This window comes from Eubalaena glacialis, chromosome 11 (genome assembly GCF_028564815.1).
Source record: "Eubalaena glacialis isolate mEubGla1 chromosome 11, mEubGla1.1.hap2.+ XY, whole genome shotgun sequence".
In the NCBI taxonomy this organism is placed as follows: domain Eukaryota; kingdom Metazoa; phylum Chordata; class Mammalia; order Artiodactyla; family Balaenidae; genus Eubalaena; species Eubalaena glacialis.
Genome location: NC_083726.1, coordinates 111,644,355 through 111,659,407, shown reverse-complemented (window position 1 = coordinate 111,659,407; position 15,053 = coordinate 111,644,355). Strand labels below are relative to the sequence as shown.

Genomic DNA, 15,053 nt, shown 5'->3' with positions numbered 1-15,053 from the left:
TGTTCTGGGCAGAGAGCAGGGGGATTAGTCAGAGAAAACGCCACAGAAGAAGCTGTGGGACCATTTCCTATGGGAAGGCTTGGAGGAAAGAATAAGCAGGAGCAAGTAAAATGCACAGGGCAGAGCAACCCCAGCTGAACGAGTAGGAGAGCGGCCCGGTTGAGGGCACAGCCCACAGTAGTAGCTCAATTTGAAAAAATACACACACCAACAACTCTATCATTGACACACCAAGTTGTCTCTGGCACCTGCTTAATTAATTTATTTTCTCCTGCAGTCATTCATGAAACATGTCTTGAGCCCCTACTGTGTGCCAGTTACTATTCTGGGTATCAGGGATACAGTAGCAAACAAAACAGACAGAAATTTCTGCCCTCGTGGCGTTGACCTTCTAGTGGGGAAAGACAGACACACTCATGAGCAGGTAACATAGACAGTATGTCGGGTGCAATCAGTACTCAAGAAACAAATAAAGTAAAACGGGAGCATAGAGATAGGTTGCAACTTAAAACAGGGCAAGGTCAGGAAAGGCATAGGTGAGAAGGTGACATTTCAGCAAGGACCTAAAGGAGGAAATCGGAGAGCTGGGGGTTCAGGCAGGGGGTGGCTGAAGCAGTGAGCGAAGGGGGAGACTGGGAGTGGAAGATGGGTGTTGGAGGGGAGGAACAGTAATATAAGGATGTCGGCTGCTACACTTCATGAGATGGGAGGCCTTTAGAGAGTTTTGAGCAGAGGAGTAATGTGACTTATTTGAAAAATATCAACAGGCTGATGATCTGTCCGGGGGACAGCGTAACACACAGGCAGACGAGTTAGGAGATCACTGTGATAATCCAGGTGATGGAGGAGGGTTTCTGATGGCTGGTTCCCGAGATACAAACAGAAGTCAATGATCGTCTTGGGCGTGGGAGTAAAGCTCAGGCACCCAGCTCTAGAGGCAGGACATTGCCTCTGGTAATCCCCTCCCACATAAAAAGGAAAGAAAAAGAGGGTTAATTCAAAAAGGAAGGAAACTTTAGCTCAACACACTGGGTTGGAGAAGAAAGAGAAAATTCATCTTTGTCCATCCTGGCCTCTCCCACGGGTGAGGAAGACGAACACTGCACTGGGCTTTTCTTTGCTCTCGTCACCCCATGAAGAATATGCCCAACTGATGACAGACTGGCATCACTAAAACCCTCCTCATGGTCGTGGTCCTGGCGTCTTCTGCCAGGGTTTCATCACAGGGGGTGAAGGAGGAAATGATATCGGATACTCAAGTTCGTTGCCATAGATGCCTTTGACTAATTCCGTACAAAAAACACTCTTTTATAAACACCATCCTGACTGCTTTATCTCAGGTTCCACACCTTGTTCTAGGGAAATGCCAAGCCCCTTTCTGGAGAAGACTGGGTTTTTTAAAAAATGAAAAAAAAAAATGGGAAAATGTTAGTGTAAACTAAGAATTTTTAAAAAATCAAATTGGTAGGGGACTGTACCATTTATTGCCCAACCTGGAATACTTCTGAAAGTAGAAAGGAATGCTAGTCATGATGATCTCAGTCAACAAGCCTAGGCCAGGACTAGTCCAGAGCACCTGCCTGCACGAGGTGATCTTCCTACCACTCTACTCCCAGTTCCCAGCACCTGCTGGCTACAGATAGCTGGGGGACCCCAGGCAGAGTGAGGTGCCTCAATGAGTTCTTGATTCTGATACAGAGTCTCCTGTTGGTATCAAGATTTGGAGTTCAGGGGGGTTGCGAAAGGGAAGATAAGAGATAATCATTTATTATTTCGGAACGACACAAAAAAATTTTCCCACCCTCGAGTCTAGCTTTAGAAGGTCTCCATGGAATTTTTTAAAAATATTGATTTATTTTTTTGGTCACGTCATGCGGCATGGGGGATCTTAGTTCCCCTACCAGGGACCGAACCCATGCCCCCTGTAGTGGAAGCACGGAGTCTTATACACTGGACTGCCAGGGAAGCCCCACCCGTGGAATTTTTAAAAAATTAGAACACTGAGGAGATACCCCTCCATTGACCTGATTTTCAGTGTTTGTCAATAGTGATGTCTACTTGTTGTAGACAGTGATCAGGATGATGCTACAAGGTCTTCTCTCAGGCAGTAGATAAGCCTCTATTTTCAATCCTCTCCCTCCCAGACCTATCAGTGGCATCTGACACAAGTGATGGCCCTCCCCTTGCAATACCTTCTTGGCTTCGGGGACCCTCCCCTCTCCCCTGGCTCTTCCTTTTCAACCTTCTCTTTTGACTCTTCCTCGTGCTCCCAAATTTTCACATTACAGCATCTTGGGACTCAGTCCTTGGACCTTTTCTCTCTCTCTCCTCACTCCCCTGGGGATCTCATACAATCTCATGGCTTTAAATACCATCTCTACCATCTGATTAGGGCTCCAGCCTGGGCATCTCCTCTGAACTCCAGATTTATATCCATCATGCAGGCAACTCCAGGATTCCTAGGGATAACTCTAGCCTTTGGAAGATAAAAACCTCAGAGTCATCCCTGACTTTTCTCTGTTTTACATCCCATGATGAAATTCTTTGGGGTCTACTTTTTCTGCACTTATATGCATTGTCATTTGCGTGGATCTGACTCTTGATTTTCTGTTTTGTTCTATTAGTCTAATTCCCTATTTCCACCCCACCACCACATTGTCATACTTATTATAGTTCTATAGTAAGTTTCTGATTGGTAGAGCACCATATCCCTCCTGATTCTTGTCTTGACTCTTCCTAGCCTTTGCTCTTCCATACACATCATCAAGGAGACAAGGCCCTTAGAACATTATTGTTCTATTTATTGCCCACCCAACTTACAGACTAGTGTTGTGTATATTTTAAAGTCTACCTTACTTTTAACCCCATGAGCCGTCATCATTATTGTTTTCACAGTCGAGGTTCATACAGATTTTCCCACTTATTTATCACTTTGATTCTTCTTCATTTCTTTTTAAAACTATGGTTTTCCATATGGGGTCATATCTGAAGCACATAATTAGAACTCCTTTAGTAAAAGATTCAGTTGGTGGCAAACTCTCAGTTTTTGTCTATAAATATCTTTATTTTATCCTCATGATATTTCTAAATGATATTCTTCCTGGTTATAGAATTCTGGATTAGTAATTGTTTGCTTTTCAGCACATGAAGATAACATGTCATTTCTAATTGCTATGAGAAATCAATGGTCCATCTAACAGCCTTTTTATTGAAGGTAACTTGTCTTTTGTTTTCTGACTGCATTTGAGATTTTTCTTGTGTCATATAGTCTACGATTTCACTATGATGAATATAGATGTAGATTTATTTTATTTTTTTATGCTTGGGTTTCATAGGGATTCTTCAATCTGTGGGTTGGAATTCTGTAGCAGATTAGGAAACCATCAGTCATTATATTTCATTCATTAACTTTGCTCTTTCCTCTTTGTCCAGTAGTGCAATGAAATGTATGTTAAATCTCATTCTATCAATATATCCAAATCTCTTAATTTCTCTTCTATATAGTTTATCTTTTGCCTCCCCATGCTGCATTATGGATAATTTCTTCTAACCTATACTTCAGTTCACAAATTATCTCTTCAGCTGTGTCTAGTTTGTTGTTTTATATATATGTATAATACATACAACATTCATATACATGTAGAATGTATTATATATTCATATATATGTATTTCATATTCATGTATTTATTTCTAGCAGATTTATTGGTTGGTTTTCAAATCTTCTAAGCCGTTTTTTTCAATAGTTTCTTATTCTTTGCAGATTTTTCAGGCTTGATGTTTTAACTTGTAACTGGTATTTCCAGTATCTTTAGTCTTTGCTGTCCTCATTGTTCTTTCTCAAGGTGCTTTAGCTTCTTGTGTAATTCTCTTCGTTGTATTCTCTTCGTTGCCCTTGAAAATTCTTTTGGGGGATTTCTTGAGGCCAAGCATGAATCTGCCTTCCTCCAGAGAGAACTTGTATTTGCTTCTGCTGGGCACCTGGGAGCCCTGCTAGTTCCAGACCAAGTCCACAACCTGAGGTTCCCGATCCTCTCCTGTGATGAACCAAGCTGTAAATCCACCATGGGGACTGCCCATAGCCACTTCTTGGGGACAGGGCTTTTGTTTCCCTTTTTCTCCCTATTCTACTTAGAAAATAACAATTTTCTCTGAAGTCCCAAAGTTGGGGGTGGGGGGTGGCTAGTTATTCATCTTCATTCTGAGAGTGTAGTCCTTTGGTGTTCCAATTTAATTTGGTGAGAACTTCCTGTTAGAAGCTCTCTTTGAGCCAGTCATACCCTCTGATTTCCATCCTCCTTGCCCCATAAAAACCACCAAAGACCAAGCCCAAGTTTGCCTAGATGGGAAAATGTCCTCAAGGTAAAAGCAGCATTAGTGCCCAGATATTTGTTTCCTTGGTCCCATGTTCCTTTAGAGTTCAGTCTAGTGTTTCTGACTATCCTGTCAGGCCTTCAAGCTTTAAGAAGACTGAAAAATATATTTATCCACAATTTTTTGCTACTTTCAGCAAGATAGGATGCTACAAATATCCTAACCTACCACTGCTGGAGATGGAAGTCTATTTTACTTATCTGTTTTCTTATTTGTGCACGTATTTGTTATCTGTCAACTCCTTAAGGGACAGATTATTTTATTTTACTTTCTACTCTATGCCCAATGCCTAAGAATAGTGTCAAGCACATAGTTGGCACCCATGAAATATTTTCTAAATGAATGAATAAACTCTTTGACAACATTATGCATATTGTGGGAGGCTTGGAGGTGCTAAATTAAACTTTACACCATTCCAGCTCAACACACTGCAACTCACCACATACTCTTGAATAAATTCCCCTCTTCTTAAGCAATGAGGAGATCGCAAGTGTAGACTTCTAAGCTCTGGCAAGGCACCCAGCACCTCTGCACTTCAGAAGTATTGAAGCAGATGGCGCCCATGCATCTTTCACTTTTTAAACTTCTGAGATTAGGACACGGTTCCCGTCCTCAATGATCACAATGGCAATAATAATGGAAATAGTAACCTCAGGCCAAGGTCAGAGTTACCTCTGGCCAGTGGGTCCAGAAAATTATTACAATTTCAGTTCCAATTTCTGGAATACGCAATCCCTCCCCAACCCCACAACTAACGTGTAGTCCTGCTTGGAAATGCTGTAAGGACAGAGGTTCCCATCTTGAATACTAGAAGGAGTCTACCCACAGACAGGGGGCAGGTGTCTTTGTGCCCCGAGCTCAGTCCTCTGAGTTTCACCTTCCCGAGGTCTCCTCACTTCAGTTCCTGTTGTCTCAGCCCTCGCGGCTCCCAGGAATGACTTACTACCACTTCACTGATCAAGTCAGATATGAATCACAGGCCCATTCCTCACCTTCTCCGACACAGTGGAGACCATCTGGGTCTCTCCAAAGGGCTCTTCCAAACTCTCAGAGAGAAGACAGGGAAATAAACACAGCAACTACAGGGAGGCTAAAGAATCAGGCTTACAGAGCCCGAGCCGGCTGTCTTCTGTGGCTTCCAGAAGCTGTTCTTTTCCACCAGCCACCAGGGAGAGCCTGCCTGCAGCTCCAACAGGCTACCACCATTCTACAGCCGCCTTCCCTGCACAGGTAAGACCTTCTTCCAAGGTCTCCATCTGCCGCGATGTGGGAGACACCTTCTCACAACCCACCCCTGGAAACTCCATCTGCAAACATCTGTGGTCAAGGCTGGGAAGACAGAGCCCCCTGCTATGGCCACTGAAGGCCACTGACCCTCCCAGGGCTGATGTTCTGTCTGAGGGAATCACCTTCCCCGCTTCGGGTAACCAACAGCAGCAATGGCCTGGCTATCACGGGAGATGCTGTCCCTCTAGAAGGACTGTGGCTTCGTCTTCACTAGTCCCTCATTGTCCCCACAGCATAACAGACTAACACCCCCAGCATTCACACAGCAGGATCCACACGCACACGTCACGAGCAGGTGTTTCCGCCAGGGAATTACCATGAACAAGATGGAGGTGAAGTTCATCAAGTAACCTGGGAGACGATCTTTCCAGGTCAGCTTATCTTCATCATCCTGGGGAGAAACAGGAGACCAGTGACCGTCAGACGCCACAAATAACAGATATAAAATGTCTCTCGATTTTCCATAAATGTGAATATTATGAATCATTCATCACTCTACGTAGGTATTTTTCTAGTCTGTGATGCCTTACCCTCCACATCAACAACAGCCCTCCTAATTTTGTGATTTTTAGGTAGCCTGGAAAATCTGTGGTGAAAAGAGGACAATATTTGATTTCAGCCTCATACTGGGCTGAAGTTTTAGTTCAACCACTCATCAGCGGTGCGATCTTCGATGTGTCTCTTAACGTGTCTGACCTTCTATTTCTTCATCTGTAAAGTGGTCACAGTCGTGACCCCCATCCTGGCTTACGCACAGGATGGTTTTATATGTTTCCTTTTTATTTTAATGAGAAGCAGGTGAAAACAAGAGACAGGTGACAGATACAAACGACCACAGGGCAGCATCCTAAAACAGATCATCATTTAAATCAAACATTGACCATTGACCTTAGATCCTAAGTGTACAAATTACCCACAATTTTTGTTGTTCAAAGAACCTGTATGTGTTGTCATCTGTTTCCTCCAAAACAACCGTTCTCCCCTGGTCACAAATGCAGACAATTCAAGATGCAGGTTAAGCTGATGCCTTGCTGTCAGTCTGGCTGAGAACCAGACTGGATCCAGTCCACAGGCTGCTCACCTTGGGACCACCATATCCCTGACCACATCCTCCTTCAGCACCCCGTAAGGACCCTCATCTGGTAGGGTGATGCCAACAAGGTATGAGTGGTAAAAACCTCTGCCGATTAATATCCACATAATTTTAGCCCAGGCACCTGATTTATCTGAGCTGCAGCTCTTTAAAATTAGAATTGATACAGTGCCCTGCTGATACTGTATCAATTCAAGGTTGCTGTGGAGACCATCTGAAGCCCTGTTGGGGAGGATGCCAGGAAAATGGCAAAGCCCTCCATGCTGGCGAGGTAGGGTCCCCTGTATTTCTGCAGCACGTCTGAATCTAAGTCAGCAAGCGAGAGTTCCAGGGCCTGCTTGGTTTCTCTCTTCCCTCCTCGCCACGGTTTCAGAGCACACCTGATCTAGCTCTAGCAACGGTGCCATCTAGTCTTTGAAAGCCTGTGCTGTGGGCGAAGGGCCTTCTTGGCCTCGAAGCCTTCTTTCTAAAAATCTTTGTGCGCCCACTGTGTGCAGACCTTAGGGCCAGGCACAGTGGGGAGACAGAGAACCGTGGACATGGTCACTGCCCCTGGGGGGCTCCCAGTCTAATGAGATGGTGACACCCACACACCAAAAGAGCTTGCCAGTTTGGGAATGCAGGTTATCCTGGGAGTGAGCCTGGGGGGGATTTGAGGAAAGGAATGGTGTGTCTTTCTCATGGCGTGTCTGGAGCTGAGCACAGGGTTGAGCTGGCTTAAATGGGGGTGGAAATGAGCATTAAGGCTGCAGTCATTCAGTAACGAGTGCTTTCATTTACTCATGATGTCAACAAGGTATGCTAAGTTTCTCCTTGACCCTGATAGGATCAGGTCTCCAGACTCTGTGCCCAACAGACTTTCTATCACGCAATGAGAACAAGGTCACTGCAGGTCGTGACCATGCACAGATGGAACTATAAAAACCTATTTCTATTAGGACTGGAGCAAGTCTTCCAAATGAGGCCAAACATCAAAAGGGACCAGCATGCCTTTCTCTTTTCTTCCAGTATTCATTCTTAGTTTCACTCACACTAGTGGTATTTTCCTTTAAGATTCTGATGAGGAAAACTGAAGATGGGCAGGTAGATGATAACCCCGTAGGGATTATGAAAAGAAGTATAGGGATGTGTGGTGGAGCTCGTCCTGAGGCCTCTCTCACTACAATGAAGGTTTGGATGATTCTCTGACTCTTTTCCTGCTCTCCGGTCTGGGGATGAGAGGATCTGCCTTAAAGATCAGCAAACCAGGTGTGCTCAGAAATACCAGCGGTGGGGAGGGAAGGGGGAACTCCAGCTACCGGTTCTGTGTCACCAGTTCCTCCCCAGTGGGGCTCCCTGAGTGGCGAGCAGGGCAAGGAGAGATAAAAAACTTGTGCTTGGTCCGTGAAATGAGAGGAAAGGGCGAGAAAGCAGTCAGTAAGGATGAGACCAAGCTCAGAGTGGTCCTCAGGGACGAGACGGGCAGTCCTGGAAGAGATGGAGGGAAGGGAAATACAAGCAGACAGCAGGAATCATGGCCCCAGATGAAACGGGCTCAGAAATAAGTATAATCGTAGAGGATGACTAATCAACCCAAGGGAGGGGCCCGGCGGCTGAGATGGTTTTGGCTAAGGTTCCTGCCGGGTGTCGTCCACCTTCTTCAGGCCAGGGACCAAGCGGGATGAGGTGACTTCGGACCAGCCTCTACCCCGCAATGACAACTCTGTCCTGGAGAATGAGTTTTGGTTCTGTTCTACTCAACAAACGTGGTCTGAGTGCCTGGGATGGGCCGGGCTCTGGGCCGGATGCGGGGGACACAGAGGGGAGAAGTCTCCGCCCTGCCCAGAAGAAGCTCCTTTGCCACCCACAAAACACGGAGAAGGATTTCAGAGCTAATCCTAGTAAGGAAGGTGGTGTTATTATTTTGCATAAAAATGAGGCATAACTAAAAAGCAACTGAATTCGACGTCCTCTCAAAGCAACTATCTTAAAGAACAATACTCACTTTGATATATATGTTCTGGTATTTGCTGAAAAATCACTCTCCACCCACGTTTACACCGATGAGCCCTTTTTTCTAGAAGTGATAGCTTCCAACATACACACAGTTCTCCTACATTCAGACACTTTCCAAACACAAGCGCTGAGAGAACACAGAGATTACAAACTGCCTTCCAAGCTCCCGACGTTACTAGTAAAGATGACAGTGAGTCAAGTGGCCTTTATGTATAATAACTGGCTCTGGTAACAGAAGCTAATTAGAATCTCCAGTCACTGGCACATGAAAGACGTGAAGATTCATGGCAAAATACCATCCAGTTAACTACGCTCTGTGTGAAAGTCACATAACCAGCTTACGGGATGGTACAAGAAAAGGAGAACTTGGAACCAGAACTTCTGAATTCAACTCTTGGTTCTAATACTTACTAGTCAAGTGACCTTGGGAAATTCCAAGAACCTCCATTTCCTCATCTGTAAAGTAATTATATTCCCTATCTGTAGAATGTATAAATGGTGACATCTATTGCACCAAATTGCCATGCGTTTTATATTAATTAGCCAACCCTAATTGGGAGGGACCAAGCCAGTGCACCTGCAAACACAGGTAAGCGAGAACTCTCAGCCACTCCCTCTCCTTTTAACACAGAGATGATAACACTTGTCCCACCGACGTAGCAGAGGTCGTGTGTGGTCCCATGGCTGAATGCCTGGGAGAGAGCTTTGTCAACTCTAAGGCATCACACAAAAGTAAGGTCTAATCAGCTTCACGATTATATCAGAAGCAGGTGGCTAGGAAGCACTCAGCTAATTCACCATTGTGAAGCCATGAGCCCCGCTGTCGTCCATGCTCGTGTCCTTGTCCCTGGACTACGGTTCCCACTTCTGAGTCTCCAAACAGGAAGCAGCATGGCGACACCCACATAAAACCACACAAGTGTCCTTCTGACAAACTGAACGGCTGGAAATGCAATCACTGTACACGCAGTAGATGAGACTACTATTCAAGCAAATCCCTTGGAGGGCAACCTTGAAAAGTGGCCAATCATCCCTGAGTTGGTATTTTTTTCAATTAAGGTATGAATTTACATATAGTAAAATTCACCTTTATTAGTGTGCAGTTCTGCGAGTTTTGATAAACACGTATGTATTGTCATGTAACCATGACCACAATCAAGATACAGGACCATCACCCCCTCAATACTGCCCGCATGTCCCTTTGTGGTCCATCACCTCCCTCAATCTCCAGCTCCTGGCAAGACCTGTTCTCTGTCCCTTTAGTGTTGCCTTTTCCAAAATGTCATGGAAGTAAATTCACACAGTATGGACCCTCCTGAGTCTGACTTAGTGCACTTAGTGTACTTTTCTCACTTAGTGCACTGCATTTGGGACTCACCCCTGCTACATTCTCAGAAATTTGTTCCTTCTTATGGCTGAGTACTATTTCACCATATGGACATGCCATGTTTCATTTAACCACCCCTGGCTGACAGATGTTTGGATTGCTTCCAGTTGTTGGCAATTATGAAGAAAGCTGTTGGAAGTATTTCTGTACCGGTTTTGGTGTGAGTATAGGTTTTAGGGAAATACCAAGTAGTGGAAATGCTGAATCATGGGTTGAGTGTATATTTGGTTTATAAGCAACCGCCAGACTGTTTTCCAAAATGGCCGTGCTATTTTTGCATTTTCACCAGGAACATATGAGAATTCCTTCCTCTACTTTCTTTGCTTTAAATAAACTTTTCTATTTTAGAATAGTTTTAGATTTACAGAAAAGCTTCAAAGACGGTACAGAGTATGTGTGTGCGTGTGCATATATGTGTGTGTGTGTGCATATCTATATATATATATACATGCACATGTACACACACACACACTCTGCACCCAGTTTTCCTATTATGTTAGTATGAGTACATTTTTTGCAACCAATGAACCAATTTTGTACATTATTATGAATTAAAGTTCACACTTTATTTGGATTTTCTTAGTTTTCACTTAATATCCCCTTTCTGCTCCAGTCCCATCCAAGATTCCACATTATATTTAACCACCAAGTCTTCTTAGGCAACTCTAGACTATGACGGCTTCTCAGACTTTTCTTGTTGTTGATGACCTTGTCATTTTTGAGAAGTATTGGTCAAGGGTTTTGTAGAATGTTCCTCAATATGGGCTTGTCTGAAGTTTTTCCCCTAATTAGACTGAAGTTATGGGTTTGGGAGAGGAAGACCACAGAGGTAAAGTATCATTTTCATCTCATCATATCAAAGGGACAGACTACAATATGACCTGTGACTCACGATGTTAACCTAGATCGCTTGGTGGAGGTAAGTGTTCGTCAGGTTTCCCTGCTGTAAAGTTACTCTTTTCCCCCCTTTTCACACTTTACTCTTCAGAAGGAAGTCACTATGTACAGCCCACATTTAAGGGGTAGGGAGTTACAGTCTACCTCCTTGATGAGGTAGTATCTGCAGATTCCTCCAAGCTTTTAATCCAGATTTTTATAACGTTTTAGATTTACTTTAAAGCAGGGCTGTAGAAAAGAGATGCTGTTACACCAATGTGAAACCAATGCAGACTGCTCTGAACTCAGTAGAGGAGAATGAAGATGATAAATGCCTACTGCTCAGGAAGCATCATGCCTGGGACAGAACTGGATTTGGGCTTCAAAGGAAACCAGCTGTGGTCCTCTTTCTTTGGGGAAGGCTACAAGGGGCAGGAAGCCAAGCACCATCATCGTCACCTGTCTCACCCCCTCCAGCTAATAATCGGAGGGTTGTGAATAGATAGGCTCTGGTTTCCATTAGAACGTTCAGACATTGAGCCTCTGTTCCTGCAAATATTTGGGGGGCAGTGTCAAGGAGAGGGAAAAATGGTGAATTTGGAAATACAAGACCAGGGCTTCATCCCTGTCTCTACCTCTTTATTAGCTGAGAAACCTTGGGCATATTATCTAATTTCTCTGTGCCCTCATAGTCTCATCTTCAATCAGACAACTGGTAAACCTGCCCTACTGAGCACTCAATGAGTACACCACATGTGTGATAGTACTGGGAAAATTGTAAGTTCTGTATAACTGTGACTTATTACTACTCCTGTTTCTATGCAGGAAGCATTCACTGAACATCAAAAGTGTACCCTGCATTGTTCTGGCACTAGGCACTGCGGATATGGAGAAGAATAGTTCACATTCTTTGCTCTTAGGGAATGCCCCAACCACTAAAAGAAACTGAGAAAGACAAACACAAATCATGAGATGATATGACACATGTCACGGGAACACAGAGGAGGGAGTAACTACCTGCCTAGAGGGAGAAGGGAAGACTTCAAAGACGAAGAGACATTTTACTTGTGATTAAAGAATAAGAGTTTTCCAGGATGGGGACTTCCCTGGTGGGGCAGTGGTTAAGAATCTGCCTGCCAATGCAGGGGACACAGGTTCAAGCCCTGGTCCGGGAAGATCCCACATGCCGCGGAGCAACTAAGCCCGTGCGCCACAACTACTGAGCCTGCGTTCTAGAGCCCGCAAGCCACAACTACTGAGCCCGCGCACCTACAGCCTGTGCTCCGCAACAAGAGAAGCCACCGCAATGAGAAGCCCGCGCTTCACAACGAAGAGTAGCCCCCGCTCACCACAACTGGAGAAAGTCCGCGCGCAGCAATGAAGACCCAATGCAGCCAAAAATAAATAAATAAAATAAATAAATTTTAAAAAAAAGTTTTCCAGGATGAAAAGAGAGATGAAGGTATTCCAGAGAAAGTGCCAGGTGCAAAAGCTCCGAGCTGTCATAACGTATCATAACACATAGTACTGTCCAGTGGGTCAGGGTAACAAGGGGGCAGAGTGTAGACAGTAGCAGAGTTTAGGCAGGGGAGAAGGTTAACTCAATGACCTTCCTGTCTCACTTGGGGAGATGTCCCTCCTCTCCTGTTGATAGCCAGTCTCTCCACCTTTCCTTCGGATCTCATACTTTGCTCAAGGATTTCACTCCTTACCTTAAACCAGTGTTCTCACCCTTTAGCATGCATATTGAGACATTAGAACAAATTTCCGGGCCCCACCCTCAGAGATTCTGATCCAGCAGATCTGGAGTGGGTCTGAGACTCTGCATTCCTAACAAGTTTCCAGGCAGTGCTGGTGCTGGTGCTGGTGATATGGCTAATCAGGGGATCAGATTGTGGTAACCACACTCAAACCATCTCCTTCCTGCTGGGCATTGCCATTCAGCCTATAAGCACACAGAACAATAAGAGCTACAACTTTAAATTGCTTATGATGTGACTGACAATCAGCTAAGTGTCTGAGACATCTCTCATTTAATTCATGCAACAGCCCCTGAAGTTATATTATCCCCATTCTATAGCCAGAGGACGTGAGCTCCGGAAGGTTAAGGAACTTGGTCACAAGCTAATAAGTTGCAGCTCTGGAGTCTAGCGTGTCTGAGTCCATGCTTGCATTCACCAGCCTCCTATGTGAGGCTGCCTCTTCAGGGCTCTGCCAGCTAAAGAAATAAGTGGACCAAAGAGTAGCCACAACATAGGAAGGAAACTAGAAGAGTAGTGCCACCAAAGCCTGGGGAGGGAAGGTTCAAGAAGTGGACACATGTTTTCTTAACAGATCAAGTGAGTTAAGACCGTGAAGCATCCATTAGAATTTGCCATGAAGGTCATCTGTGACCTGTGAGAAGGTTTCAAAGGAATATCGGGGCAAAAACAACGATGGGAAAGTGGATGGAAGGGGAGGAGCGAGAGAGCTGCCGTAGTCTACTTTCTTAAGAAGTTTTGGGAACAAAGGGTTGAGCTGAGTTCAGTACTAGTACACCCCGTCGCCATACCCTCTTCCTGGCTACAATATTGGCTTTATTGACCACCCACGTGTTGAGGATCACAGATCTTTATCTCCAGCTCAGAGCTCTCAGCAGAGCTCCCAACTCATCTGTCCAACTGCTTAGTGGACATCTTCAGCGTGATGTCCCAAGCTCAAAATGTCCCCAAAGAATGAATCAACTCACCCCTTAAACCTCCTTCTTCTCCTTTTATATTCCCTAACTCAGTGAACTGAACCTTTGAGCAGACAAAGCCAGAAACTGAGGCATTCACTCGGGCTACTCCCTCCCACACAGTCACCTCAACCAGCCTCAAGTCCTACAGAGTCTGTCCCCTTCAACAACCCGCCCCCCGTCTGCCATGCCTCTCCTCTCTACTGCCAATGCCAATGCCATCGTTCAGGCCCTGCACATCTCCAGCCTCATTACCCTCTATAATTTTTTCTGTAACTGTTGATTTTCTTTCTTCCTCACGGACTGTCAGCTCCAGGAGAGCAGAGGACAGGTTTTATTCATCTCCATATGCCTAGCATTTAAGCACTGTGGCAGGTACATAGTGTAAGCTCAATAAATGTGCAATCAATGTGTCTCCTATCAGTTCATGAGCCTCAACTCTGAAAACAATCTTGGGGACAGTTAACCAGCCTCGCCTGGGTCCCTCTTTGTGCCAGGTGGCAAGCAGGGCATGGCCTGGACACTATTAGAATTCCCGAGGCCAACGGTAGGTGGGAATCTGATAGTTCCTCATCCCTGTCTTCTGGGACACTTTGTCTGCCTGATTTCCTAAGACAAGGGGTCCAACCATTACAGCAGATGGAGGTCTCCTATCAACCTGGAAGTAAGTGAAGCCAAACCCTGTTCTGGTCAAGGGGAAAAACCATGGAGAACTGGGGATGGGAAGGGTGGGCAGTGCCTGGATGGGGCTTCTGAGGGAAATCATAATGATGTGAGTAAACCAGGGCTGGTTAAATTGCATGACAGATGAGAGCAGGTACCATGGAAGAGTAGGACTGGGAGGCTGACATAAAATGGGGTCTGGGTGGAGAACTAAAGAAAAGTCTTGATCCGGGTTCAACTGTGTCTGAGTAAGGGTCAAAGGTTGATTAAGCACCAATCCCAAGTTTCTGTGCCGGATGCCTCCATGATGGATCAAGTTGGGCCTGGCTGGTTGGAGGAGACAAAATTACATGGAAGACGTGGAGGATGGTGGATTGAGAAGGGGTGAAACACTCAGAAGAACGGGATGATGAGAAGAAGCGCAAGGTACTTTTCCACTGGAGGGTCCTTGGGACACTGTCAGAGACGAGAATCCAGGAAGACCCAGGGACTCCTGGCCTCTGGGAGCAGGTGAGGGGCCACAGTGTGCTCTGCTGTGTGGCTGCAGGTCTCAAGGGTTAATGAGCTTTATGCATTTTCATTTCTCAGGCCCACTGAGAGCATCCCTTTGTGTGGGGGACCCCTCAGCACAGTTTCAGGTGGAGATTAATAATTGAGGCAGCC

General features: G+C 45.2%; 1 protein-coding gene across 1 annotated transcript in view; it reads right to left on the bottom strand.

The window, feature by feature from the left end:
- Positions 1–15,053, bottom strand: part of ANO2 (anoctamin 2) — a 347,350-nt gene that overhangs the window by 83,505 nt on the left and 248,792 nt on the right. The window contains exon 15 of the mRNA XM_061206693.1: positions 5,977–6,051. Coding sequence (XP_061062676.1) covers positions 5,977–6,051 — 75 coding nt within the window. The remainder of the gene's footprint in view (positions 1–5,976; positions 6,052–15,053) is intronic.